A 27,046-nucleotide genomic window follows, 5' to 3' on the forward strand; every position below is an offset into this window, starting at 1 on the left:
TAAGGCACACTAATACCACAAAGACATTATTGGAGCATTGGCTTCTCTTCAGCTGAGGTTTCATTTCCTAAGAGACGGATTTGGATCCTCTCCTGAACAGAGGGTCTGAATCCTGTTGACCAAGAAACACGGACCGTTGGATTTAATCCAACGGCTACTACAAACAAGGGGTCCTCTAAAAGTTATAATCATTATAGCCGTTGGATTTTGATCCAGCGGTCTGTGTTGATTGGTCAACAGGATTCGGACCCTCTGCTCATGAGAGGATCCAAATCCCTAAACGACAACTACAACTGGGTTTTCAGGCAATGTGAAAAATATTTTTTTCATCCATCGACACAAGCAATGTGTAATCACAGGAAAAGTGGAATTTGAGCTACAAACTAGGTTTCAAGGCAATGTAGAAACAGAACCAGATCATGGAAAGCATTCGAAACGGGCTAAACCTACGATGCACGGACATGGTCGTTCACCTCGTATCTTACACACAAGATACGATAGTAACGATAGGCAATGGATATGCACGTATACACATTAGATACATATCAGAGTTTACATATACGTATTTGACTGTCAAGATACGAGTATCCGACTTTTTGAATAAGAAGTAGAAGAAGAAGATATCTTGGTCGTGACTCTTCGATTCAACGGGATGACTCTCTTCTTAGTCTATGGCTCGCTGAATTATCATTTCTGACAAGAAAAATGTTTGAAAATCTATGTCATATGATCCCTGACAATGAGTTGAGTTTCATTTAGATTTTTCTTTTTACGGTTTTAAGGAGATGTTTGTGTATGTGTCGGACAATGATTTTGTATTAAAGAGTGTGCTAATTTATGTATGATTGTGAACTTGTGATCAAAGTCATGTTATTGAGTAATTTTATGAAAAACAAACTTGTGCTTATGTTTCTTTTGTTTTACATGAAAAAATTAAGATGAACAAACTTGAATTTTTTGTGCCGACGTTAATCAACTGATAGAAACAAACACAGTGTACAACATGTACGCAAAAGAGAAAATGAGTTTGCGAAAATCATCTTCCAAACAAAAAACATATTGGACGAGAAAGAAAATCCAATCCCTCAATTTTGATCGAACGGCACAAACGAAGAGTAACAAATTCTTACAATAGATCCGGACGCACAAGATTTGGACGCCCTTGGACATGAAAGAAGAAATGTGACCGTTAAGGAAAGAGAGAGAAGACTTGGTTAGCAGCCACTAATTGGCGCGAAAACAGCGGAAAGCGAAGCGAAACCAGAGGTCCTTGTGAAGAATGTCCACTCCCTCAATCCACTCGATCCACATTCACTTCCCACACACACAAAACACACAACAATCACACAAACAAAACTTTCCCACCTTTCAAATCGATCAATCTCCGTCCCCCATTTCGGTTTTCCTTCACTTTCTTGCCAATTTCCCGGGAAAATGGAGCTTTCTGCGCGTTGATCCGACATCCCTGACCCCCATTAGGCTTGATTCGTGTTTCGTTGCGAAAGTTTGATGCTTTCGAGAAAAAGGGTCTCTTTTTCTTATGGTGCCTGGTGGAGAGGAACACTTATCAGCTGGAGTTGGGAGCTGATGGTTGTTTTTTGTCACGCGGCTCAAATGCTTGATGGAAGTGCTTAATGAATTGATGAGCTTTGGATTGGCAGCTTAAAAGGATAAAATGGTATGTGGGGTTTCGGTTGAATTTTCGTAAACTTGTAAAAGTTTTTTTTTTCTTGCTTTAATTTGTAGACTAGATTAGGTTCCTCAAATTCAGGTTGAAATGTACATGCGGCCCGAAAACTCGTTCCAGGGTATGAATGATTGTTACAGTTTAAGGAACTTCACTTTGGAGTTTTGCTGTATATCGAAATTGGGTTTGTTAATTACAAATGACTAAGTTTTGTTTTTCGGTCAAAGATATGATTTAGTGCTTGCAATACAAAGCGGAACAATCGTTTAGTGTGTGGGTAAGTGCTAGATTGTGGACAGACTGGGAATCTGTTGCTTCTTCTCGAGTGAAAGAAACTCGAATGACACAATTTATGAGACAACTCTGAGTGAAGCATTGAGCAAGAGAGACAAGTGCGCTTACCATCACACTGTGCTTTTGGTTGTGGGGATAGCTAACATAGTCCTCATAGATAAGCAACAGAAATAGGACAAAGGCGTTGGCCACATAATAATTTTCCCATTTAGTTTTTGCCAGAATCCATATAAAAACGATTCAAATTAGTCTTCGGAAATGGTTATCGGTGAAATTTGTGTTTGTGATGGCACTTCATCTGCATGACTAATACTATTCATTCTCTTATATCTTTCGATAGGGAACGCCAGTGAATATCATTGTAGGTTCTCATGTCTGGGTTGAAGACCCAGAATTGGCTTGGATCGACGGACAGGTGTCAAAGATTACTGGACAGGAAGCTGAGATCCAGGGTAGCAATGGGAAGAAGGTGTAAATCCTATTACTAATACATCAAAAACTAATTTTATCACAACTGCAGATCAACCATTTCATCAGAAATTATTTTTATGTTTTGGTCTTCGAAATTTTCTTATTTTACAAAACTTTCTAGTATTACATTATTGTACTCTAATGAGATTCCCGTTCACTTTTTTGGTGCTATTAAGATGGTTGTCAAATTGGCAAAAATATATCCAAAAGATATGGAAGCTCCTGCTGCCGGAGTTGACGACATGACAAAGTTATCTTATCTGCATGAGCCTGGAGTTCTGCAGAATTTAAAAACCAGATACGAACTTAATGAAATCTATGTACGTATTCCTCCCTTCATTTTAAAATACTTACAGAGTTTTTATTCAAATCGGGAATTCTTACTCTCTGTAATCCTGCAATGATATATGTCTCCATTGCTATCATGATAGACATATACTGGAAATATCCTTATTGCCATTAACCCATTCCAAAGACTTCCCCATCTTTACGATGGTCACATGATGCAACAATACAAAGGAGCACCACTTGGAGAATTGAGCCCTCATGTTTTTGCAGTTGCAGATGTTGCATATAGGTTACCTTCAATCCTATTATATATGCTATATAGTGCTCCGTATATCAATAAACCAAATATTTAAAGTTAATACTTTGAACAAATCAGGGCAATGATCAATGAGGGAAAAAGCAATTCAATTCTGGTCAGTGGTGAAAGTGGAGCAGGTAAAACTGAGACCACAAAAATGCTTATGCGGTACCTTGCATTTCTTGGTGGCCGGGCTGCAACTGAAGGACGGACAGTTGAACAGCAAGTTCTTGAAGTATGATTGTTATCATACCTTTGATTAGCGTTGATGTTAAGCTTCACTCACTCGATATTATCTTCTTTATATCAAGCTCTATAAGTTTCTGATGCAATTCTTATGGAGCTTATTTCTTTTGTGAGTGCAGTCCAATCCAGTTCTTGAAGCATTTGGCAATGCCAAAACTGTTAGAAATAACAACTCTAGGTAATACAATTTCAAGTTATTACATATTAGTGTCAATTTTGTCTTAATTTCAGCAATTATTTTACTGGCATAAATTACTTTTCCCGAATTATTATCATGTTCTGATAAATTCACATCGGTATTCTCCTTGTTTGGTACGGGTGCAGTCGTTTTGGTAAATTTGTTGAAATCCAATTTGATAAGCAAGGAAGAATCTCAGGAGCAGCCATTAGAACTTACCTTCTGGAACGGTCTCGTGTTTGCCAAATCTCTGATCCTGAACGGAACTACCATTGCTTCTACCTTCTTTGTGCTGCACCACAGGAGGTAAGGTCCTGTAGGAACAGTAATTTCGATTAAGACAAACAAAGTGTTGCTGAAAATTTCTGTTCTTGTAACTTCTTGCTAATATTTGTTGATCCTGACAGGAAATTGATAAATACAAGTTGGCAAATCCTAAATCATTTCGCTATCTTAACCAGTCGCGCTGCTACGAACTGGTTGGTGTTAGTGATGCCCATGAATATCTTGCCACAAGGAGAGCTATGGATATTGTTGGAATAAGTGCAAAGGAGCAGGTACACCCTCTTCTTAATATCATTTAAACATGGAACCTAGAAAGTCCGTCATCTCACATCCCCTTTTTTCTCTTTTTCTCTCTTAGGAAGCAATTTTTAGAGTAGTTGCTGCAATTCTTCATGTCGGAAATATTGAGTTTACCAAGGGCTCGGAAGTTGATTCATCAGTTCCAAAAGATGATAAAGCGAAGTTCCATCTCAAAATGACTGCAGAGCTTCTCATGTATTTATTCCTTCGTGCTATTGCCCCCGTAGTTTGTTTTCATATTGTCATAATAGTGATGATAACATTATCTCAGGTGCGACCCTGATGCACTGGAAGATGCATTATGTAAGCGTGTGATGATCACACCTGAAGAAGTTATCAAGAGAAGTCTTGATCCTCAAAGTGCAGCAATTAGCCGTGATGGTTTAGCAAAGACAATATATTCTCGATTGTTTGATTGGTTAGTCAAAATCATCAAATTAACATCTGGTTTACGAAAAGCATAACATAGAGTAAGGATTAAATGCTGATGTGATGCTAAGCTATTTCTATCTACGCAGGTTGGTGGACAAAATCAACGTCTCAATTGGGCAAGATGCTAGCTCGAAATCGCTGATTGGGGTCCTTGATATCTATGGTTTTGAAAGTTTTAAGACCAATAGGTAACAACTATTAAGTATAATACCATACTTCGAGTACTCACATATCTGTGTGTATGTGCATGCTGTGTCTTTTTGAGTAAAAGAGAAACTGAAAATGCACTAATGAAGACATTTCATATCCCTTATGCATTGATGGTATTCCGCAACTTAATTTTAGCTTATCATCCTGTGCAGTTTTGAGCAGTTCTGTATTAATTTCACAAACGAGAAACTACAGCAACATTTCAATCAGGTAAAGCCTGAGATCATGTTGAATTCTTCAGGTTTCTCTACTTTTATCTTTTAGGTTATTATTATAACTAGTATTATTTTGTAAATTAAGTTTTTCCTGTATATTTTCAGCATGTCTTCAAGATGGAACAAGAAGAATACACAAAAGAGCAGATTGATTGGAGCTACATTGAGTTTGTCGATAATCAAGACGTTTTGGATCTTATTGAAAAGGTTATTCCTATTCCTTCATATGCATCTACCTGCACAATCACCCACCTATGACAATGACTTTTGGAATATTCATTGTATTCTGTAATATTAGTCTACAATCAGCGTTTTGCTTACAAGCTTTCACATATGATGTTTCCCTTCACAGAAACCTGGTGGAATAGTTGCTCTCCTTGATGAAGCTTGGTAAGCTAGTATTCCTCTGCTGTGAAAGTTTTGTTGTTCTGCCTTAAATGCAAGGCCGTCGATGTTTTCTTGAAGTTCATTCCTCCAGTGTTAAGAAAATATTTCAGAAACAAAAATAAAAAGTTTCAGCTGACAGCAGATTGGACTTGTTTTCTTTCTTTTTTCTTCATTCTTGCTAACTGCTTTTCTTTTATTTTTCCAGCATGTTTCCAAAGTCGACCCACGAAACATTTGCAAATAAGATTTACCAGACATTCAAAACTCATAAGCGCTTTATAAAGCCAAAATTGTCTCGCACGGATTTTACCATCGCTCATTATGCTGGAGAGGTAAATTAATTACGAAAGCAACTATTTCTGAAAGTATGATACTTATACATTTTGGATTTTAACTTGTAAACACTTGCAGGTCCTGTATCAGTCTGACCAATTTTTGGATAAAAACAAGGACTACGTGGTTCCTGAACATCAAGACTTGTTGGGAGCTTCCAAATGTTCCTTTGTGGCAGGCCTTTTCCCTCCACTTCCAGAGGAGACAGCCAAATCTTCCAAGTTTTCTTCGATTGGCTCTCGTTTTAAGGTACTTTCATATTATTTTGGTGAGCACGAAGGTCAATTTAACCCTAGATAATCAACTATCAACCTAAAGCTACATGCAAGCTCTTGTGTGGTTTCTTTTATATTCTGCAATGTCAATTATGCAGCAAGGAATTGAAACTTAAATTTTCTCTGTTTTAAATGGTGCAGCTTCAATTACAATCGTTAATGGAGACCCTAAACTCTACAGAACCTCACTATATTAGATGTGTAAAGCCAAACAATCTTCTAAAACCAGCCGTATTTGAGAACGTCAACATTATGCAGCAACTGCGCTGTGGTGTAAGTAAAAAGTGTTCCTTTTCCCTTCTACCTTCTTAAGAAAATTAATTTTAATTTTTTTTATGTTTTTCTTCCAGCTGCTGCTGACAGTTTCCCCTTGTAGGGTGTTTTAGAGGCAATCCGAATTAGTTGTGCTGGCTACCCTACTAGAAAACCATTTTTCGAATTCATAAACAGATTTGGACTTCTTGCACCAGAGGTCTTGGAAGGAAAGTAAGTATTATCTCCTAGGATTTTCCATTATAGGTTTACTTAACATCTCAACTTTCTGATTAAACTTAGTGGATCTGCATTATGAGCTTGTTTTACTTGTGTGCAGCTATGATGAAAAAGTTGCGTGCACGAAGATACTTGAAAAGAAGGGTCTTAAAGGGTTTCAGGTAAAGTGAGGTGTTCCTTGCAGATTTGGAGGCCTCTGGTAATGTATATAATCGCTGTTTCACCTAGTATTTCCTCCAAACTTTATCACATGGACATAATCTGCAGTAGGACTGACGCTTATGCATATGGACGATATAGGAGTAAATATAGCTAATGGTCTTCATCCATTCACATACTGATCGTAGAGACTTGTTTTTTGCAGATAGGTAAAACAAAGGTATTCCTAAGAGCTGGTCAGATGGCCGAGTTAGATGCACGAAGAGCCGAAGTACTCAGTACTGCAGCTAAAACTATACAGCAGCGTGTACGAACCCATTATGCTAGGAAACGGTTTATTGCACTGCGACAGGCAACCGTAGTTCTGCAATCAATATGCAGAGGTGAGCCACATAAAAAATGTATTAGAACCAATACAGTGCTACTGAATTCTTAGCGAGTATCCAGAAGGATGCAGCTAATTTGTTTCTATGTTTGTTTGGTATTAACTTGTAGGAAGCCTGGCTTGCAAAGTCTTCCACGGCATGCAAAAAGAGGCAGCTGCAGTGAAAATTCAGAAGCACCTACGTAAACACCAAGCCAGAACAACTTACAACAAACTCCATGTCTCAGTTCTAGTTGTGCAAACAGGTTTAAGAGCAATGGCCGCTCGTAAAGAATTCAGATTTAAAAGGCAAAGCAAAGCAGCAATTATTATTCAGGTTGCATACAAAATATCCTTCAACTTGCATGATTCATTTTATTATTTAACGACATGAAACTTTACTGATTTTCTATTGCCATTGCCAAAAAAAAATGTACATGAAAACTGCAGGCGGTGTGGCGTTGTCATAGAGCTGCCAAATACTTTAAGAGACTCAAGAGGGGTTCAATAGCTGCACAGACCCAAATGAGGGGGAAAATTGCAAGGCGGGAACTTAGGAAGCTCAAAATGGTAAGCAAACACTCTCTGGTTTTCGTGAAACAATCATCAATCAATTTATAGGGTAGTGATTAAGATGAAGGGGAGTACATAAAATTTACTGTATAGAGGACATAGCATATTTTCTTCCAAATACTGCAAATTATTGCCATAAATAGTATTATGTACACGTACCCCTTTCTAGCTGACATTTTAAAATCTTCTTCTTACGTATGTTTCTCTTTTTTCTTCATCTCCAATTTTCTGCAGGCTGCTAGGGAAACAGGAGCACTTAAAGAAGCAAAAGATGCGCTGGAAAAACGAGTGGAGGAACTAAATTGGCGACTACAGTTGGAAAAACGTTTAAGGGTAATTTCTATAACTTGCAGAGTAATTCTGTTTGGGAGAGAAAATGCTATGTGGACATCTGATGAATACTTTCTTCATTTCATGTCCGACTGCCAAAAACTACTATGCTAATGCATTGATGTACTTTCCACGAATGCAGTGAAGTTCGTAGATTATAATTTAGGTATTTTATGCATAAAAAATTCATGCTAAATATTCGTGTCATGTTTGCAGACTGACCTAGAAGAAGCTAAAGCACAAGAGATAACGAAATTGCAGAATTCATTGCAAGAAATGCAGACCAAACTTGATGAATCAAATGCATTGATTGTGAAGGAACGAGAGGCTGCAAAGAAAGCTCTTGAAGAGGCACCTCCTGTGGTTCAGGAAACCCAAGTTATGGTTGAGGACACTGCAAAAGTTGAATCTCTAACTGCAGAAGTTGACAGTTTAAAGGTAAGAAGGTTCTGTCCAATAAACAGCACCTATAACACTATGTCTTGCATAAGTCTGTGGTTGCAAGACTTTAACATGTTTCGGACTGTTCTATCATGTGTCATCATCATTTATTTGTTCATATATGCAATGACAGATTTTGATCTTTTAATTTAGTTCTTGACCTTGGATTTTCTCTACCTGACACGTTCCCGCCTCACCAGGCCTCTTTGGAGTCAGAGAAACAAAGAGCAGGAGAAAATGAAACTAAATATAATGAAGCTCAAACATCAGGCGAAGAACGACGCAAGAAATTAGAAGAAACAGAGAAAAAAGTTAGTCAGCTCCAGGAAAATTTGACCAGGTAATATGACACTTAAAGCATGAGTTTTCTGATGCAGAGCATCAAAATGCACGGCGTCTTATGTGCATTTGAGACGTTAATACAACATTGTTCTTAGGTTTTAATTGTTCACCAAAAAAAAAAAATTGTTTTAAACTCGTATGGTATTTAAATTCAAACCGATAAGTTATATTGGAGAGACATGAATTACCAACTCTAATTTTTGCGATGTGGTTTACTGAAAATTTAGACTTTCTTGATTAGGCTAGAAGAGAAGCTTACCAATTTAGAATCAGAAAACCAAGTATTACGCCAACAAGCTGTGTCCATGACGCCTAATAAATTCCTTTCTGGACGGTCCAGGTCAATTATTCAGGTAATTTTCAATGCAAAATATGGATTCTATAATGTTCAAACGCTTAAGATTTTCTTATTGTTTGATAATTGGCAGAGGGCAGCTGAAAGTGGCCACATTCCAGGGGATGCAAAGACACCTCTGGTAAGTTTCCGTTGAGCTTCTAGTATTAACCTACAAAAAAGGCAATGTGATGCAGTATTTTCTTACCTTTTCACTTAAGCTAATGTCCCGATAAAATGGATCAGGATCTGCATAGTCCTTCAGTAAACCACAGGGAGTCGGAATTGGAGGATAAGCCGCAGAAATCATTGAATGAAAAACAGCAAGAGAACCAGGAGTTGCTCATTCGATGTATCGCACAACATCTTGGCTTTGCAGGGAACAGGCCTATTGCTGCCTGCATCATATACAAATGCCTTCTGCAGTGGAGATCATTTGAAGTTGAGCGGACTAGCATTTTCGATAGGATTATTCAGACCATAGGGAATGCCATTGAGGTTTGGAAATGCCATCCTTAACCCTTTTGGTATTTTGGTTTTCCATTTATTCATTACTCAAAACGAACCTATTTTAACATGAATTTTAACATGAATACTACTACTTTGAATTCAGACCCAGGACAGCAACGATATCTTGGCCTATTGGTTATCCAATGCCTCAACACTTCTATTACTCCTCCAGCGAACACTGAAAGCAAGTGGTGCTGCTGGAATGGCACCCCAACGACGTCGATCATCATCAGCTACTTTGTTTGGAAGGATGACACAAGTAATTCAACGTCTCTTGTCAATGTTGAATATTTCAGTTCATAAATCTTCATTTCCTCAATTGCTTCACATTTTTGCAATTGTTTTCCTCTAGAGTTTCCGTGGAGCCCCGCAAGGTGTCAATCTCTCCTTAATAAATGGTGGAATGAGTGGCGGAGTGGATACTTTACGGCAAGTTGAAGCCAAGTACCCAGCTTTGCTTTTCAAACAGCAACTTACGGCATATGTAGAAAAGATTTATGGGATGATTCGAGATAATTTGAAGAAAGAGATTTCTCCATTGCTTGGATTGTGCATTCAGGTCCATTACATTGTTCATCTACAAACAAGAAAACAATTTACTGATAAAACAAAATTGTGATTCCATGATTTTTCAAGAACTAGTACTAAATTTGTAACTTTAACAGGCACCAAGAACATCCCGGGCAAGCTTGGTCAAAGGATCGTCGCGATCAGTTGGCAACACTGAGGCCCAGAGAGCTTTGATTGCTCACTGGCAAGGAATCGTTAAGAGCCTCGGAAACTTCTTAAATACTTTAAAAGCAAATTATGTTAGTACTCTTCTACTTCTCAATATATCGATCTTTGCAGACCACTCCCTCTGTTGGTTAAGTAATCTTCAAGACAAGTTGATTGTTACCACAGATAATGATCATACTCGCTTGATTTTGCAACGATCTCCCTCTTTCTCATACGCACATTGTTCCTTTCTACAGGTACCACCATTTTTAGTTCGTAAGGTGTTCACGCAAATATTCTCCTTCATCAATGTTCAACTATTCAACAGGTATAAAGTCTACGCTCAAATTTGAGGTTTCCTTGTTTGCATGCTATTTAGCACTAAACTTTTTCCTAATGTCTTCCATGTATATTTTTCTATCTCCGCAGTCTTCTATTAAGACGAGAATGCTGTTCGTTTAGCAATGGTGAATATGTTAAAGCTGGATTGGCTGAACTGGAGCATTGGTGCTATAAGGCAACAGATGAGGTACCTTTAATCTAATCCCTCTTTTAGCTGTGCGATAACTGTTATACCAACTGACTTACTAAATAATCGAAAATGCAGTATGCAGGATCAGCTTGGGATGAACTCAAGCATATTCGGCAGGCTATTGGATTCCTGGTATCGTTCCTTTATCATATTCCATTTCTACTGCCAGAGATTACCTTTGAAAATGATGAAACGCAACGAATGAACAATTAGTGAAGTTGTCCTGAAATTTTATGCTTTCTATTCAGGTCATACATCAAAAACCGAAAAAGACACTTGATGAAATAAGCCATGATCTATGCCCGGTAAGTGATGTGTATCTAAGGATACAATAAACATCTTTAAGTCTATTAACCTATCCCTTGAATCTCAGTTGACAAAACTTATACTTCAACAGGTCCTCAGTATACAGCAGCTATATCGTATCAGTACAATGTACTGGGATGACAAATATGGCACGCACAGCGTGTCCTCGGATGTAAGTTTTTATGGATGCCATTACTCAACTAGGTTCGAGTCATCTTCATCACAAGACAGTAAAATAAATTAGAAACATAATATCAAACATGCATCTACCAACTCACTCACACTTTTTTTTTCAACGGTTCATCTAGGTTATATCGAATATGAGAGTGCTAATGACAGAAGATTCCAACAACGCTGTCAGTAATTCTTTCCTGCTGGATGATGATTCCAGGTTATGACAACATTTAAACATGTCTTGGCCGTTATTCATCCTTTCTTGACTCCTCTTTACATCCCGTTTCACTAATTTTTCCTGTCAAACTGATATGTTCGTGCTCTTCTAAGATCTCGATTACTTGTTAATTCAGTATGCGTAAAATGAGACGTGCATCAAGCATGCATTGTTTCACAGTGCTTGTTATCATTCCTAAACATATTTGTTTCCATTTTTACTTATAAATCCTAGCCATTCGACTGACGCTAGCATTTACACTGTAGCATTCCATTTTCCGTTGATGACATATCAAAGTCGATGAAGCAAATAGACATCTCCGACATTGAACCACCGCCTCTCATCCACGAGAACTCAGGCTTTAGTTTCTTGTTGCCGCGCGCAGATTGAGTCTCGTTCTCTCTACGATGAGCCTGTAGCTGTTACTGTCAAGAGTAGTAGATTTCTTCACTCATGGGATACATTATGGGGTTGTGCATTGTTCATGAATAATCACTTCTTTGCCCCACAGATTTTCTTTTGGATCCCCTCCAATTGTAAGTTGAATATGACAGACGTTTCTCCGACCCTAGCAATATATTTTAACAGGGATGTATCCGTGATACTATTTTTTTTTACTCATATTTAACAGGGATCCCTGTTAAATTAATATATTATTATTATGATACAGTAAGTTGTTGCCATGCTGGGAATAGTCTGAGACTCTGAGTGGTAATATATTTTTATTTTATTTAAGTTATTTATTTAACAGGGATGTATCCGTGATACTATTTTTTTTTACTCATATTTTTGTGCGGCCTCATTCTGTAATATATTTTAACAATCTGAACCGCTTATCTTTTAGAACATCATTCATAAATCATCCTTGCAAAAAATTAGATAAATCCAAAACAATTCAAATATTAATTTGTACTGAAGAAAATGGACGAACACGATTCTACAAAGAAACCTTTAATCCAAAGGTCATCTAGTTTCATATTTGAGTGATTTCTAGTCGACATGATCTTTGAAAGTGGATATAAAAGATAAACGGTTTGGATTATTGAAATATATTACAAAGTTGACCCTGTAAAACGTGTGTTAAAAATTGCATAAAGAAAGTGATGTCACGAATCCGATCTTATATTTAATTTATTCATATATTTAATTTTTTTGCTACAACGATTGTTGCTAATTAGAGACAAAGTCAAAGATGGAAATGTATAATTTTGTCAGCGTGACTAGAAGGGGTTGTGCTGTGACAAGGACTGCAAATTGTAGATTTACCGCAATATATTATTTGGCACGTGGTCAAATACTAAGAAAAAATCACCTCTAAAGTCCACATTTTATCCAAAGTGACAAAATTGCTTCGCTATTTTTATTTGTTTTATGACTATGCGTTGTTCTATTTTAAATTTTGATATAGGAGAAAGAGATTTGAATCTGAATGTATAAGAGAGCAAATATACTTCCTTGATGAATTGGTTGAATCCTAATATGTAATTTTTTTTCTATACCTTTTAGTGTGTTTTGTTAAAAAGGAGTTGCGGGGATTGAAAAGGAAAATGAATGACTATTTTTAAATTTTATCCAAGTTGAAGGTGGAAAGTAGAGTTGCGAGGATTGGACAACGACAAACTTTTCTTAATAAGTAATCAATTTTTTGTAATGGTATGTGGCACTTAGTGTACGAAAAATGAATAGTTAGAATTTAAAACAAAAGATCTAACACTCATAAAAATAAAATAGAAACGTTCGTAGCAAAGAGTGCTACGTAATATTGGAGCCACACCGACGAGTAACGCATATTTTACAAAAAAATTGACAAAAAGTTAAATAAAACTAATTTCCTCTTAAGATAATCTGGTTCTTTGGTCTCTCATTTTTGTAGAAATTATGTTTGTATTATATATGAGAGTAGCTTATTAGAAATCATTGTTTGCATTACATGTCAAAGAAGCTTCTTAGGATAGACTTCGTTTTATTGTAACAAAATTAAGATAAGTATATGACGATAGTGGGCTTTATTGTATCATTGCTTCAGTAAGAGTCTTACATAATAAATACATATTTTGTACGGAACTCTCGTATTTTGTTTTTGCTATATTAGAATGAGATTTCTCCTAAAAAACCACTCCCTATATGTATATTATATATATTTATATACACAAATATATAATATATATTTGATATGATTCTACAAAATTGGAATTAGACAAAAATATTAAGCAGCCATTTTGGATCTTGTTGACCATAAAATATCTTCTGCTGCATGAGTCTTTAAATCAACTTTTTTCTGTCTTACCTCACTTTTCCACATTTGCTTTTGTCCCATAGGTTCCTTCTTCGTTGCTTCCTCCCTTCAAGAAGCTCCACATACTTCCCCTCCCTCTCTCTCTCTATCTATTCATATATACATACATATATATACATGTATGCATATGTGTATATATATACTAGCATATGATTAAGTAAACATAAACCATAGTCCTCTCTCTCTCTCTCTCTCTCTCTCTCTCCCCCCCCTCTTTTTCTGTCTGCAGAAAAAATGGAACAACTCAAAAATCATCAGCAACAATCTCAGCCTGAGCAGAGCAAAAAACCCACCAAATCAAAAGCACCTATGATCAAGTATATCTCCAGCCCTATGATGGTCCAAGCCAGAAGTGCTTCTGAGTTCAGAGCAATTGTTCAACAATTCACAGGCCAAAATTCCAACACCGCCTTTGATGAAGATTGCACTGCTACTCATGAAAAAGAACAAGCTAGATGGGTTACTTCTTCTAAATTCCAAGCTTCGAAACCCGGTACGATGATCAGGTTTTCCGACCACCCTCCGCCGGCGGCTGTTCTCGATCAGATGGATGAAAACAACTTATGGGAAGCAGTTGCGGAAAACTTGAGCAGTTACCAACCTCCATGTGTTTATGTGTGATGAAATAGAACAGAGGACTCTTTTTTTTTTCTTTGGGAGAGTTTTATATGATTGTGATTTTCTAGTGCTCCTAGCATTTTTTGCATAGTGTTGTAAACTTATATTGTACCTACTACTTTAGTGAAGTAAAATAAAACATCATTGTATTTCGGGTTTAATTCACAAGCACCTACACATTTGAAGTGATCGCGACGTTGAAGAAAGTAAAAAGCTTCACATCGAAAAATTGACACACTTTATTACGATCTCCTATCTGTAACAAAACTTGTGTTGTGGTAAACCCCGACAACTGATGTGTCGCACATGTGATAATATGCAAGCTGACTACAACATCAGATTATCGGTATTAATTAGTAGTGGACTTCCATCATCTTGAAATCCTGACACGACCCAACGACCGGTTTTTTGTTCATAAGGCCACCATATACATGGCCAAGAGGATCTCAGACTGATTGATTCAAAATAACCAACGAATCGAGCACGAAAATTTCGACATAAAAATTAAAGCGCATCAAGAAGATAGCCTACAAAATTTTACATGATATGCTACCATAACTGCATTGTCTCTCTAAAAAAAACCATAGTTCCAAGTTTCGAGGATAAACGCTCAAAAGATAAAACACTAGTCCCTTAAGCAGCAAGTCTTTTTTCCCCTCTCTAATTTCATTTCCTCACCTAATTCCCTAAGTTCGGATGTTAACAGACCAAAATGTCCATCATTTTCACCTCTTAATTCCCGTCATCGGTCGATTTCAGGTAAAGAGTCTCACCCCCATCTCCGGCGTGGCTTCCAGAGCTCCCGCCTCTCCCATCCATATCTTGCTTACTCCCGCCAGCCATCCTCCTATGCATGTCTTCTCCAGGAGAGCTGCGTCCGTAATCACCAAACCCTCCAGCCCCAAGTTGCCCGCTGCCTCCAGCATTATTTCCCTCATTCCCGAGCATGTGAAGTCCCGCGCTTCCTCCAGCACTCATGGCAAATTGGCTGTGCAGGGCTTGTTGCTGTAGAGCTGAAAACTGCTGCTGGGAGTACATCATGGAAGAGCGCGCAGCCATGAGCGATTGTGGTGTCATCTGTTGAGCCGCTTGTTGCTGCATGTAATGTGCTCCCGGTTGCATCATACCGGTGGAAGAGTACTACAAAGCATTTCATGAAAACAATCAGGAAACGTACAATTTTGGGACACTGAATTACGCGGTGATATGCCCTTCAAGTTTTTAAGTTTTTTTTGCAAATGAGGTTTTGTACCTGAGGATGCATGGTGGGAGGCTGGGGTTGAGAATCAGCAATGGCAGCCAGGTACATCAGATTCCGCTGTAGCTTTGCTTGGTTCCTGCAACAGTTGCAAAAGAATTACCAACCTGTCTAGCAGTTTAAACATAACAAATCTGCATATTGACACAAGCTTAAGAGCTTATCATAAGATTGAACCATCGTACAGAAGCCAGGCATGTGACAAGCTTATATCGGACTTTTACTATGCTAACAGGAAGAAGATGCTACGCCATCAGAAGCAACCATGCTGTATCACAGAGGCGTATATTGTTACCTATGTTCGTGCAAGTTCAACTAAAAGAACTTTTCTGTAACCCTTTCTGCACTCAAAAGTGGTTAAAAAGGGCATCCATCACTTGCAGTAATTTAGTGGCATTCTTCAAAAAGAGACTTAATTTACGCTGCGATGAGAACTTACGACATGCTTCCTACAATAGTACATACTCACATAGAAGTTTGCCAAACTGAATGGATTCGTTAAAATCGACAGTATCCACTAAACTAAATGACGTGTGCTCATATTTCCAATATTCTACACAAGACGGTGTCAATTTACAACATTCAGCTACAAAATAGCACTGAGTGACAACATAAGATATGCAAAGCAGCAGTTGAGTAAGAAATAAATGCTCACTCTGCACATTCACTCAGTTTCCCAGAATTTTGGCTCTCAACAATCTTCAGGATCAACGACTTGTTCTCGTCCAAGTACTGCAGTAAATTTAATGAAAGTAGTTAACAATAGGATAACGAGAAGATAATACAGACCACAAGTGCTGTAAAACCAAATAGTTCTAAAATTTCCAGAGTAAGAAATGCACAATAATGCTAACAAACGGAGCCACAATACGGTTATTACTATTGGAACGGAACCAACGGTGCTACTCAAATTTATGAGAAAGACGAAGTAAGGAACTGGGGCAAGTCACACAGTCCAAAAGACACTTGAAGTAAAAACAGACTTCATTGCTGTACAAAAGAAAGATTATTGGTCATTAGTTCCTATTACTAGGCAAACTCTTGTAGAATCGACAAAAGAGCCGCACACTCACGGGATTCAGAACTGAAAACCGACACTGGAAACAGGCTCGATCGCAAGATGAAGACGTGACTTGTGTTAGAAAACATTCAAGGGAACAAATTCCTGTGGAATTCGCTGTTTTGGTGCCAACTCAAAGAGAAGAACATGCCAAAAGAGTACTTTAAGCAGATTTTCTTAGTTTTAAACCAATCCATAGTTTCCATTTCGGTGAAACTACAAATAATTTATCTTTGAGTATGCTTACATTCCCTTTCTTTCTCAATTTCAATGCCCTTCCCGGACTAATTTTGCATTTGTAACGATTTTTTCGGTGCAACTCAGAAATCTAACTTGTTCAGCTCAGTGTATTCTAGAAGGAGAACGATGTAAAGGAACTATCAAAATCTTCAACTTATGCCCTACAAAGTTGGTGGCACAGTAATTAGATTTTTGTTTAAAAATAAAACAAAAACTGAGATCTAACGGTTAAAAAGTTCAGAGTATCCTATAATTCGGAGCACCGTAGGATTTCTGCCAAAACAGATTCACATAAATAAATGCAATCAGTAAGAATAAAGCTAAAATGTTCATACTACTAGGGATGCTACCATAGATTTTTCGAGATACCGACTCGCATATGAAAGAACAAAATCGTAGTTCACTAGTTACAACTAATCAAAATAGAACCAAATCACCATTCTTTCACTCAGATTGCAGCCAGAAGGCCCCTAAATAAACTCATGATATTGATTAAGCATACAAAAATGCTCGATGATGTGAGCTTTTACTATTTCCACCAGATAGAATATGGAAGAAACAATCTAAAGAGAAGAGATCCTCGGCTACCGGATGAAGTGATCCGGGCCTTTCAAATTTTATCCATTGGCAAAATATTTCAGCTTTTAAGGGGTCAAAACAGGTGGACCGTTGAATGAAATTTGAAAGGCCCGAATCACTTGATCTCGTGATCTTGGTGGAAGAGGTCCGGTCCAATATAAATAACATAAGAGCAAAACAAGATAACCAACATAAAAGAAGCAAGATTGGGAGGGGAAGTCGAACTCGGGACCTCGGGAATGCTCTTAACCATCTAAGCTGCAAGCGCCTTGTATTCTCAACACCCATTTAAACATCACAAACGTAACAGAACAGAAATTTGGTAACAGAAAATTAGCTTGAGGAGATTATGAATTGTAATGTGTAGGAAAATCAAACAACAAAAGCCCATGAACGTTCTGAAGCAAATATTAATCTGCATGAAAAAATGGGATAAAAGAAAGTGCTTGGATAAACGATATTTAAAAGCAGAAGAAACAAGCATTCATACAAGTACATACAAACCAAAAAACAAAGAAAAATCAAGCAAGAAATCATTAGCCTATCAAAAATCCATTAGAGCTCAGAGGAAAAGGGTAAGATGCAGAAAGTGGCAGGAGAAACCAAAAACCAAATGGAAATGCAGAAGCAAAGCAGCTGAAGAAAAAAGAACCCAGCAAAAAGAAGAAGAAGAAGAAGGAGGAGGACCTGCTGAATGTGATCAGTAGTGACGTTGTTAGGATAATAGGCTGCCATCATGGGCTGCATCTGCATCAGGTGCTGCTGCATCTCTCTTTTATATATGTCTACTACCTCTCTGCTCTGCTCCTCTACCATAAACAGTAAGACACTTCTCTGTTTCTCTCTCTCTCTCTCTCCCCAAGTATGAACAGGGCTTGTTTTACAGAGTTGAGAGGCCACACTCACTGCGAAGGGTGCAAGCAAATAGAGAGACAGTTTTTGATAGAGGGATGCCTCTGCCGTTTCTTTTCTTCTATTTTTTATTTTTTTCTCTCTGTTCTTTCACTCTCTCTCCCTTACATACAATGACACCACCACCGCACAGAGATATAGGCACAGAGAGAGAGAGCTAGTGGATTATATAGGATGGAAAAGCGTGCCCTTTTGGGGTTTTGCTTGGTTTGGGTTTTCTGGGTCAGTTTCTTTCTCTCTCTCCTCTCTCTCTTGTACATGTCGAGGAGAGATATTTACAACCACCGCTAAGCATATAGCTCAAGTCCATTAGTTTACAGTGTTTTAAATTTTGCACACGTTACTGGCTGGATGAACTGTTTTAGTGACATGTTCAGTGTAGGTGAGCTGAACTTAACCATGCATGATTAAATTTAAAAATGACTACAATGGCAACTCGTTAGAAGTATGCAAGTTAAATTTAATTTTGTGTGATTGACTTAGAAAATTATCACAAATACGTATGATTGCAACGCACAAATTCTTTTCAGTTGGACATTTTGTCAACCATGTGGTCCTCTATTGATCGACCCAACTGAGTCCTCTGAAGACCTCATGCCAAGTGCTATTAGATGTGAACAACATTTCATTGATATTAGATGAGCACAAAAGGGTCTCGTACAAGGCATTCGAATGATCCTTGAAGGACCTACTCAAGCGGTTTCTCTAACCTCCGACGGGTCCTGGGGCCACCCAAGTCCCTTTATGAATATGCCCCTATATATCGATTTAAAATATCGGCACAATAATATCTAAGTTGAATAAGTTAGCCTTTTGAAAAAATATTGATGCTATCATCACATTTACGTATCATTGATTATAACGTCTCAGTTATATTTCCGTTTCAACTATATTGTACTTTCACATTTAACATGTAACTAACTTACGCTATCGTCACAGCAACATGCTCGTTACAAAATAACTAGGGTAACGTGACCTACTATAAAAGACAAAATGGATCAAACATGAAAATATGTTAATAGGATTTTCAATAGGTGACAGGTCACAACAATGTCTGTTGAGTTATTTGGAATCACAGCTCGAATCCAAACTCTTGCGGTCTCTCTTATTAATGTTGATGACGTATTGGCTTTGTCAAGAGATTCCATGAAGGCTCCTTCCCTTTGCATGAATGCCCACGCTCTCTTCTCCAGATGACAGGCACGTGATCTCACTTGCTTGCCTCCCTACTTTTCTCTGCAACCGCAAGTTCTGCAAGCAGCAGCAAACCATTGTTCTTTGGATATTTAGCTGCACATTAATTTGGAGTGTGGTGCTTCGCCAAAACTGGTAAAACAATATGTTTACTGGACTGGCAGTGATTAATTGGGCTTGTTAAACAGCTTTAGATGGACAGTTCTGTGGTAAACTCATCTGTAATCAAGTACAAATACTGAGATTTAGCTTATTTGGTAGGATTTTATGGCATTTAAGAAGATATTCTACCCTGTAACCAGTGATATATCTCGGTCTTCTAATTTTTTTTATGTATATGATTCCAACTCTCATATTATTATAACTGATATTCGATTTGTTCGGAAAATACTTTTAAATAACTGAAAAGGTTTTTAGATAAAACATTTTTAAATTTAAAAAACGTCTAAAATATTTCGTGCAAAAAAAATACGAGTTATTTAAAAATACTTCACCAACGAACATAAACATAGTCATATGTATCATAGAATAGGTTTTCCCCTAAAAACAAAGTTACTGCATTGATTGACCATGGAATTTGTGCAAGTGTTTTAATCATTTCGATTTAGCTAGGTAAGAAAATTTAAAGGAAAATTAATAAAATAGTTTAAAAATTTTAAGTTTTAATGATAAAGATAAAATAAAAAGTAAAATAAATAGTACTATAATTAATTTTTTAATATAAAAATATGATTTTTATTTAAAATGAGACATCTTTTAGTTAAAGTTGCCAAAATTTAATGCAAAATATCACAGCTAGCTGACCTGACAGCACCACCATCAAATGCACAATAATTGAAGTGTAGATATTTGCTGAACTACTCGACCAGTAACTTGAATACCTCAAAGGAAGATATTTATTTGCTTTTATCTCATATCTCAGTTTTTTTTTTGGAAGCAGGGATACATTACCCGGGCATTTTCTGTTTGCTTGCCTTGTTGTGGGCTTTCTCTGTTTTCTCATATCTCAGTTAGGCCAACTCCAATCCATAAACTAAAAACTATACTTTCCTTTTTATTCTCCTCCAATTCATTCCAACTCAAGTACTAATTTGGACCTAAAACCTAAAACCTAAAAAAAGAAGAAGCTAGAAATCGGCCTAGATTTAGCCTAGAAAATGGTGTGGGCCCCACCAGCGCAAGTGAAACTCGATGCTTAAGCGCTAGAAGCCCCAAGAGAAGTGCGCACACGGGCAACGTGCCAAGGCTGAGACCGGCATGGCCCCACCCACGTGGGCATGTTGGCCACTTGTGCCAGAGAGTCAACGGCTCTTTTTAATCCAACGGTTGAGATAAATAGGCCGTTAACCAACGTCCTACATTCAATTTATTTATTTATATATTTATTGAATTCAACGATTGAGATTTAATATAATCAAATCTAATAGTAAAAAATAGATTTAACGGCCCAAATTTAAATCCAATGACTAAAATAATTAAAATATATATATTTAAATATTTATCGAAATTTAAATATTTTTAGGTTAAAATGTTCATAAAACTAATTTAGAATAGTCTACATAATTTTTTTTTAAAGTTAATTTTTAAAAAATTAGCCTAAATTCATTCTTTAATAATCTAAAGTTAAAATTTTAAACCAAAATGGTTGAAGCAGAAAAATTATTTTCGAATTAAAACCTAAATTTTCTGAGCTAAAAAATTTAAGTTTTAAGCTAAGGGTTGAAGATGATCATAGTAACTTGTCGAATATCTGGAAGAAATATTTTGACATCTACATTCTGCATGCGTGGTTCATCGTATAAATTCATTAAATCCTGGAAATTATAATCTGGCTAGGATAGGGACCCCAAAGAGTTCACATGCCCCCTGTACTCTGGTGTCCTCCCCTCCTTTCCAACCGTCCTATCTCTCCCTCATTAGGCCCCTCAATGATTAGCAATGTTAAACCTACTTTCAATAGTTATCCCTCTAGCTATACACCTCCAAAGGGAGAGCATCTAACTATCTTAAAAACTTTACAAGGGTCAGCTGGGCAAGTGTTTTTTTGAGGTTGTTGAGAAGAGTTAAAACATGATAGTACGAAAGGAGAGCATTGTGCCATCTAACTATCTTGAAAGGGACATACTAGGCAGTTTCATTTTGTGGGTCTGGGACGAGATTCTAAAGTTGCATTATTTCAAGCTAATCGTGTAGTCATGTGAATAAATTAAAAGGACATTTTATACAGTTCAAGAGGGGACTTTCTTGGTCGCCTCATTCAAAGAGGCGATAAAAAAGAAATGACTCATATCCTCCACTTTTTGTTCATTTGTGCATAGGCATATTTTTCTCCTTAATAATTTTACATTTTTTTTTTTTGAAAAGCGTAGAATCGTGAAAAAGAGGAGTTCATTCTCATCAATTCACTAAGTGACTGATTTATGAAACTTTATACTAATGTTCAGAATTGTTCATTTATGAAGCATTTTGTAAATAACATTTCTGCAAAAAAAAAAAAATTAGACTATTTAGTCAACGAATTGTTAAAAAAAATGTACGAATTCGGTAAAAGTATTAAAAACCGTCTATATATTCGGTACAATTGATTAACTAAACACCATTTGTTTTAATTTATTTTTAATATAGATAATCTTTACAATTGATTAACTAAACACCATTAAGTGAATTAGGAGTAGCTCCCTCGTCATCCCTTAGAAGCCAAGCATTGATCAAGTTAAAAAAAAAAAAAAAAGTAAACTGTCATTTAACCCCCTAAACTATCACGTGAGTGCCAATTTTCCCCTTGAACTATTTTTTCAACCAATTGACCCCAGAACTATGTTTAAGTGGTCAATTTGCCCCCTACTGTTAAGTTTTTCGAGTTCCATCCAAATTGCCTTCAAAATTATAGGCAAATATGTCAGTTCAAAGGGTAGGATAACTACCCATCATCAAATCTCATCACAGTTCGCCTACACTTCCATCGCCCTCCGTCCATCATCAAATCTCATCAAATTTTTAATGTAAAAAGTTGGTCATGTGCCAAGTACATGACACTTTCTAATAGAAAATTAAATGGAGTTAAAGATACTTAACGGTAGAGGGTGAATTGGCCACTTTAACATAGTTTAGGAGGTCAATTGGCTGAAAAAATAGTTCAGAAGGGAAATTAACACTCACATGATAGTTTAGGGGGTTAAATGCTCAAAAAAAAAAAAAAACACCATCATAAAGGGTTAGTTGTGCACCTTCGTTTTGTGGTTGTGGGATAGAAAGTCACTGAACCATCATGATGCTGTCCTTATAACAGTAACAAGTTGCCTTACTTTCTCCAGCACGTGGAGAAAAACCTACCTAATAGACTAAATTAGATGTTGAGTAAAAATATTTCAAAGCAATCACATAATGTTGAATCGTGAAATCCGAATACTTGTCATATCATGTGTCTTTACACTTTAATTTACTTATCTTTTTTTATTGTTAGACCATCTCCAATTGTGGCTTATAACCTAAATTTTCCCCTCCCCCCCCCAAATCCACTCCAACCCAAAACCTAAACCAAACCTAAAACCTAAAACTTAAAATGAAGGCAAATATAGGTCACAAATTTAGCCCACAAAAGCTGCTGTGACCCACGGATGAGAGTGAAAAGTGGGCATTGTCCCGTAGCCAACGACTACTTTTATTCACCGGGTGGTGGTGGTAATTGGACCGTTGGTTATTCTAACGGTCCACATTCAATTTTTTTTTTGTTTTATATTGATATATTTATATATTTATTGAATCCAACGGCTTAAATCGAATATAATTAAATCTAACGGTAAAAAAAAGATCTAACGGTCCAAATTTAAATCCAATGGCTAGAATAATCTTAAAATTTATTGGAATTTAAATATTTTTTTCCAACGGCTAGAATAATTTTTGTTTTTTAAGTTTATGTGGTTTATCATGATTTTCATGTATTGATTTAGTGATATTTCAAAATTTATCGGAATTTAAATATTTTTAGGTTAAAATGTTTATAAAATTAATTTAGGATAGTCTACATAATTTTTTTTTTTAAAGTTAATTTTAAAAAAAATTAGCCTTAATTCATTTTTTGATAATCTGGGGCTAAAATTTTAGGCCAAAAGGGTTGGAGTAGAAAAGTTGTTTTTGGGCTAAAACCTAAATTTTATGGGCTAAATATTTTTAGGTTTTAGGTCAGGATTGGAGATGGTCTTAAGAATTAAGGTTATAATTTTCGTTATGATAAAAAGTTAGGTCATATGAATTACAGTGCTTTACTTAAAGAGGGATCCCAGAGTCCCCTATGGTGTTGGAAACTTGGAAAGAATAGGAACATGTTATTGGGTGAATAAATAGTGAAGTCAAATCATGAAGGAGATGGATAGATAGATAAGGTTGGTGGTGCTCCCAACTTAGCTAACATAATTTTCGTTATGATAAAAAGCTAGGTCATATGAATTACAGTGCTTTACTTAAAGAGGGATCCCAAAGTCCCCTATGGTGTTGGAAACTTGGAAAGAATAGGAACATGTTATTGGGTGATTAAATAGTGAAGTCAAATCATGAAGGAGATGGATAGATAGGTAAGGTTGGTGGTGCTCCCAACTTAGCTAACATGATGGGTGGTTGGGGTGTCTCAATTGATTTGTGTACTCATATTCCAATCCTGTCTTTTCCCTTAGTCCTTAGCTTCTTTTTTTCTTTTCACTTTCAGGCTTTTGCCACCTTTGTATATAGGCTCTGGGGCTTGTCCCGGACCCTTCCTCCCACTCTTCGACCCGTGATTTTAAGTCTGACTAGGGTTGACCATTACAACAATGCACCAATGACGAATGCTGGTTTTGATTTGTTCATGCTTTCGGAATCACAGAATTATGAATGGTTTGAATAAGCTCACGTCGAATCGATTAATCTAGCATTTTTCTTGCATGATACTTGGTTTGTTTATTGCTATTGTACCAAAACTATGATAACCACAAGGGGATTAGGCATTTTGAATCTTGCGAGGCTATATCTCATAACCAATGATATATTCTTTGTATTTATCTAGTCCTCAATATTATCATGTAATTGTTCCAAGAGATATAGACAGTAATAAATCAAAATAAAAATGTTAAATTGGCAATATTCATATTAATTGCACATTATCCTGTATTATAATTTTCTAACAGATAATACGGTGATTAATTTGAAATAGTGGAACTCTCATATTCTCATTGTAATACTGGACCTCTGATATTCTCATTGTATAAAAGTAAGTCATAACCCTAGGGACTAACAAAAACCCTAGCCTATAAACGATTGGTCGTTTGCTGCATTTGAGCAAAGATATCAACCAAATCAGAAACCCTAATTTTACTCCATAATTTGATCTCGTTTTTGTTGTTTTTTACTGACGACTGAGGAGGAGTCAGAGAGGAAAAGTTGTGGAGGAGGATTAGCCTTTGCCTTTGGACTTGTACATAGGTGGAATTTTACTGGGCTGGCATACTGCTACAGGAGACTCCCACAGTTCAAACTTGAAACCATATATACATACTTTGACTCTGTACTTTATTTTCTCAGGATTCCACTCGGCCTTTCTGGTGATAAAAATTATTTTGTCTACTGTCAGGATCCCACAAAGTATGTTTCCTCGATAACAGCCACAATGCCGTATCTCATCTTATTATATTAGGGTTTCGCCAGATTAGGGTTTGCTAATATATATTTTATTAGCCCAGTAATCGCCAATGACGTGATGGAATTACACCAGAATTTATATATTTATACAACGTACAACTTACGAAGCACAAGATCATTATCCTAATCAAGAATATCTGGTCTGGTTCCATCTGCAAATACGAATTAAATAAAACTTAAAGTAATTAATTCAACACAGTTTTTTTTTTTTTTTTTTGTCGAAATAAAACACAGTATTTAAGAATAAGATTCGTGCACAGTTGTGTAAGGTTAAGACTCTTAAGAGTACGTAAACAGACCAAAAGTCCAAAAACCTCGTCGTTTTATGAGTATCTGCAAAATTGTTTCTTTAAAGATATAAAAGAGTATATTTACAGAAAAATAAAAAGAAAGAAGAAAATTGAAAGAGTATCCAATTCAAAGGAGAGTAGTACTGCTGTTTGTTACTGCAAATATTGATTGCTTTATATCAACCCTAGATAAAAGCTGTCATTGATATTTTCCTCATCTTAATTTACTTTGAAGAGAATCATCAAATTCTTTTTTTTTTTTTGAATAAAATTGAGGTTTCATCATAAAACCAATTAATAATATAGAAAGTAGTACAAGTTTTTATAAGCTCATACAAGGTCCCTTCTTCCATCAATGTGGGACTCATTCTTGAATCTCAAGACATCCCCTCACGTGTGGTAAATTTTCAAGTCTAACACGTGGATAACATAAAAGGGTGACGTGCTTTGCTTCACATGTGGGACAATTTGCTCTGATACCATGAAGAAAGTTGAGGTTCCACCATAAAACCAATTGGAAATATGGGGACTAATCCAACCTTTTATAAGCCCATGCAAGATCCCTTCTCCCATTAACGTGGAACTCATTCTCAACATTCTTTTCGTTTTTCATTTTCTTTACTGTAAATATTGATTCCTTTATATCAAACCCTAGCTAAAAGACAGACCAGGTGCATAGAAGCATTCAAGCATCAAAATTGACTTCCCATGCAATGTTCAAGGCAATCTGTACTGGGATGAATTTTTTTTTTTTTTTCATAAAGAGTATTATGAATTTAGGATGAATATGGATGCTTACTTGAACACTAGTAAGTGCCATATTTATGGGGTGCGACACACAATAACACTTCATACCAACACACACATTTGACATGTTAGAACTCAACTACTTAATTTAAGTCGTTAGATATATTTGTCAACACTAACCTGTAGGTGTCAAACACATGTGGCTGGTTTTGCAAAATGAAGAATGATGGTTGTCATGACATGACTCAAATACGAGTCCGAGTTTGTAATAAGAGTAATGCTAGACCTATTTTTATACCAAACTTGCAAATCATGTGATGTGTTACTAATATGAAATAAACGTTAATTTATACTTAAGTAGTAATTCAATCGTCAACAACCACATATATAATTTACTAAATATGTTTAAAAAGATAAGTCTCCTTAGCATTACTCTTATAATAAAAGTTGAATTTGAGTTTTGATCAGTTTATGTTGCAATGGAAAAACCCTAATTTTATATTTTTACGTAATTTAAGATTTGAGTCTTTTAATATTAGAGAACGTTTAACTCATAAAGATCACATAAATTTCTAGTATTAGCATTGGAAACGGCAAGTATAACAACTCATATAATCACATGATCTTAGTCATTGATATTGATCCTCTATTATTTTATTTTTGTTCATACATTATCTATATATGCACATTCACTCGTTCTAAATCGCATGCGATCGTTTTAAACAATTTCGATGATACTCTCGTTGCATTGTTCTCCTCCCCATAGCCTTGAGTGGCCGAGGATCCTTAAAT

At 36.4% G+C, this 27,046-nt stretch overlaps 3 protein-coding genes across 3 annotated transcripts; 2 read left to right on the forward strand and 1 right to left on the reverse strand.

The window, feature by feature from the left end:
* Positions 1-1,280: 1,280 nt before the first annotated feature.
* LOC126619429 (myosin-11) lies at positions 1,281-11,959 on the forward strand. Its single transcript, XM_050287797.1, has 38 exons — positions 1,281-1,678; positions 2,322-2,450; positions 2,629-2,772; positions 2,884-3,029; positions 3,117-3,273; positions 3,404-3,462; positions 3,609-3,768; positions 3,870-4,019; positions 4,106-4,242; positions 4,319-4,465; positions 4,566-4,667; positions 4,842-4,899; positions 5,010-5,111; positions 5,257-5,294; positions 5,497-5,623; positions 5,703-5,873; positions 6,041-6,172; positions 6,276-6,385; positions 6,492-6,552; positions 6,756-6,933; positions 7,046-7,251; positions 7,365-7,484; positions 7,722-7,820; positions 8,034-8,255; positions 8,459-8,598; positions 8,842-8,953; positions 9,029-9,076; positions 9,181-9,432; positions 9,548-9,703; positions 9,797-10,003; positions 10,110-10,253; positions 10,419-10,489; positions 10,591-10,690; positions 10,769-10,825; positions 10,942-10,998; positions 11,091-11,171; positions 11,308-11,390; positions 11,657-11,959. The coding sequence occupies exons 1-38, from the start codon at positions 1,676-1,678 to the stop codon at positions 11,778-11,780; spliced, it is 4,590 nt and encodes a 1,529-aa protein (XP_050143754.1). The 5' UTR covers positions 1,281-1,675; the 3' UTR covers positions 11,781-11,959.
* A 1,867-nt stretch (positions 11,960-13,826) lies between these two features.
* LOC126619443 (uncharacterized) lies at positions 13,827-14,465 on the forward strand. Its single transcript, XM_050287837.1, has one exon. It carries the CDS (start codon positions 13,921-13,923, stop codon positions 14,305-14,307), a length of 387 nt encoding a protein of 128 aa, XP_050143794.1. The 5' UTR covers positions 13,827-13,920; the 3' UTR covers positions 14,308-14,465.
* Positions 14,466-14,781: 316 nt separating this feature from the next.
* On the reverse strand, positions 14,782-18,566 carry LOC126619438 (GRF1-interacting factor 1-like). The gene is made up of 4 exons (XM_050287831.1): positions 18,129-18,566; positions 16,218-16,294; positions 15,557-15,641; positions 14,782-15,444 (listed from the first exon to the last, which is right to left on the reverse strand). Exons 1-4 carry the CDS (start codon positions 18,255-18,257, stop codon positions 15,037-15,039), a joined length of 699 nt encoding a protein of 232 aa, XP_050143788.1. The 5' UTR covers positions 18,258-18,566; the 3' UTR covers positions 14,782-15,036.
* Positions 18,567-27,046: the final 8,480 nt, after the last annotated feature.

Source organism: Malus sylvestris, chromosome 4 (genome assembly GCF_916048215.2).
Source record: "Malus sylvestris chromosome 4, drMalSylv7.2, whole genome shotgun sequence".
Lineage (NCBI taxonomy): Eukaryota > Viridiplantae > Streptophyta > Magnoliopsida > Rosales > Rosaceae > Malus > Malus sylvestris.

Bases quoted from the DNA above. Each gene is read 5' to 3' on its own strand.
- LOC126619429 (XM_050287797.1), top strand. The intron at 4,900-5,009 runs GTAAAGCCTGAG...GTATATTTTCAG, and splicing joins TACAGCAACATTTCAATCAG to CATGTCTTCAAGATGGAACA. The intron at 10,004-10,109 runs GTCCATTACATT...TAACTTTAACAG, and splicing joins TGCTTGGATTGTGCATTCAG to GCACCAAGAACATCCCGGGC.
- LOC126619443 (XM_050287837.1), top strand. From the start codon at position 13,921: ATGGAACAACTCAAAAATCATCAGCAACAATCTCAGCCTGAGCAGAGC.
- LOC126619438 (XM_050287831.1), bottom strand. From the start codon at position 18,257: ATGGTAGAGGAGCAGAGCAGAGAGGTAGTAGACATATATAAAAGAGAG. The intron at 15,642-16,217 runs GTGAGCATTTAT...CAACTGTTGCAG, and splicing joins AAACTGAGTGAATGTGCAGA to GAACCAAGCAAAGCTACAGC. The intron at 15,445-15,556 runs GTACAAAACCTC...AATGCTTTGTAG, and splicing joins CTCCCACCATGCATCCTCAG to TACTCTTCCACCGGTATGAT.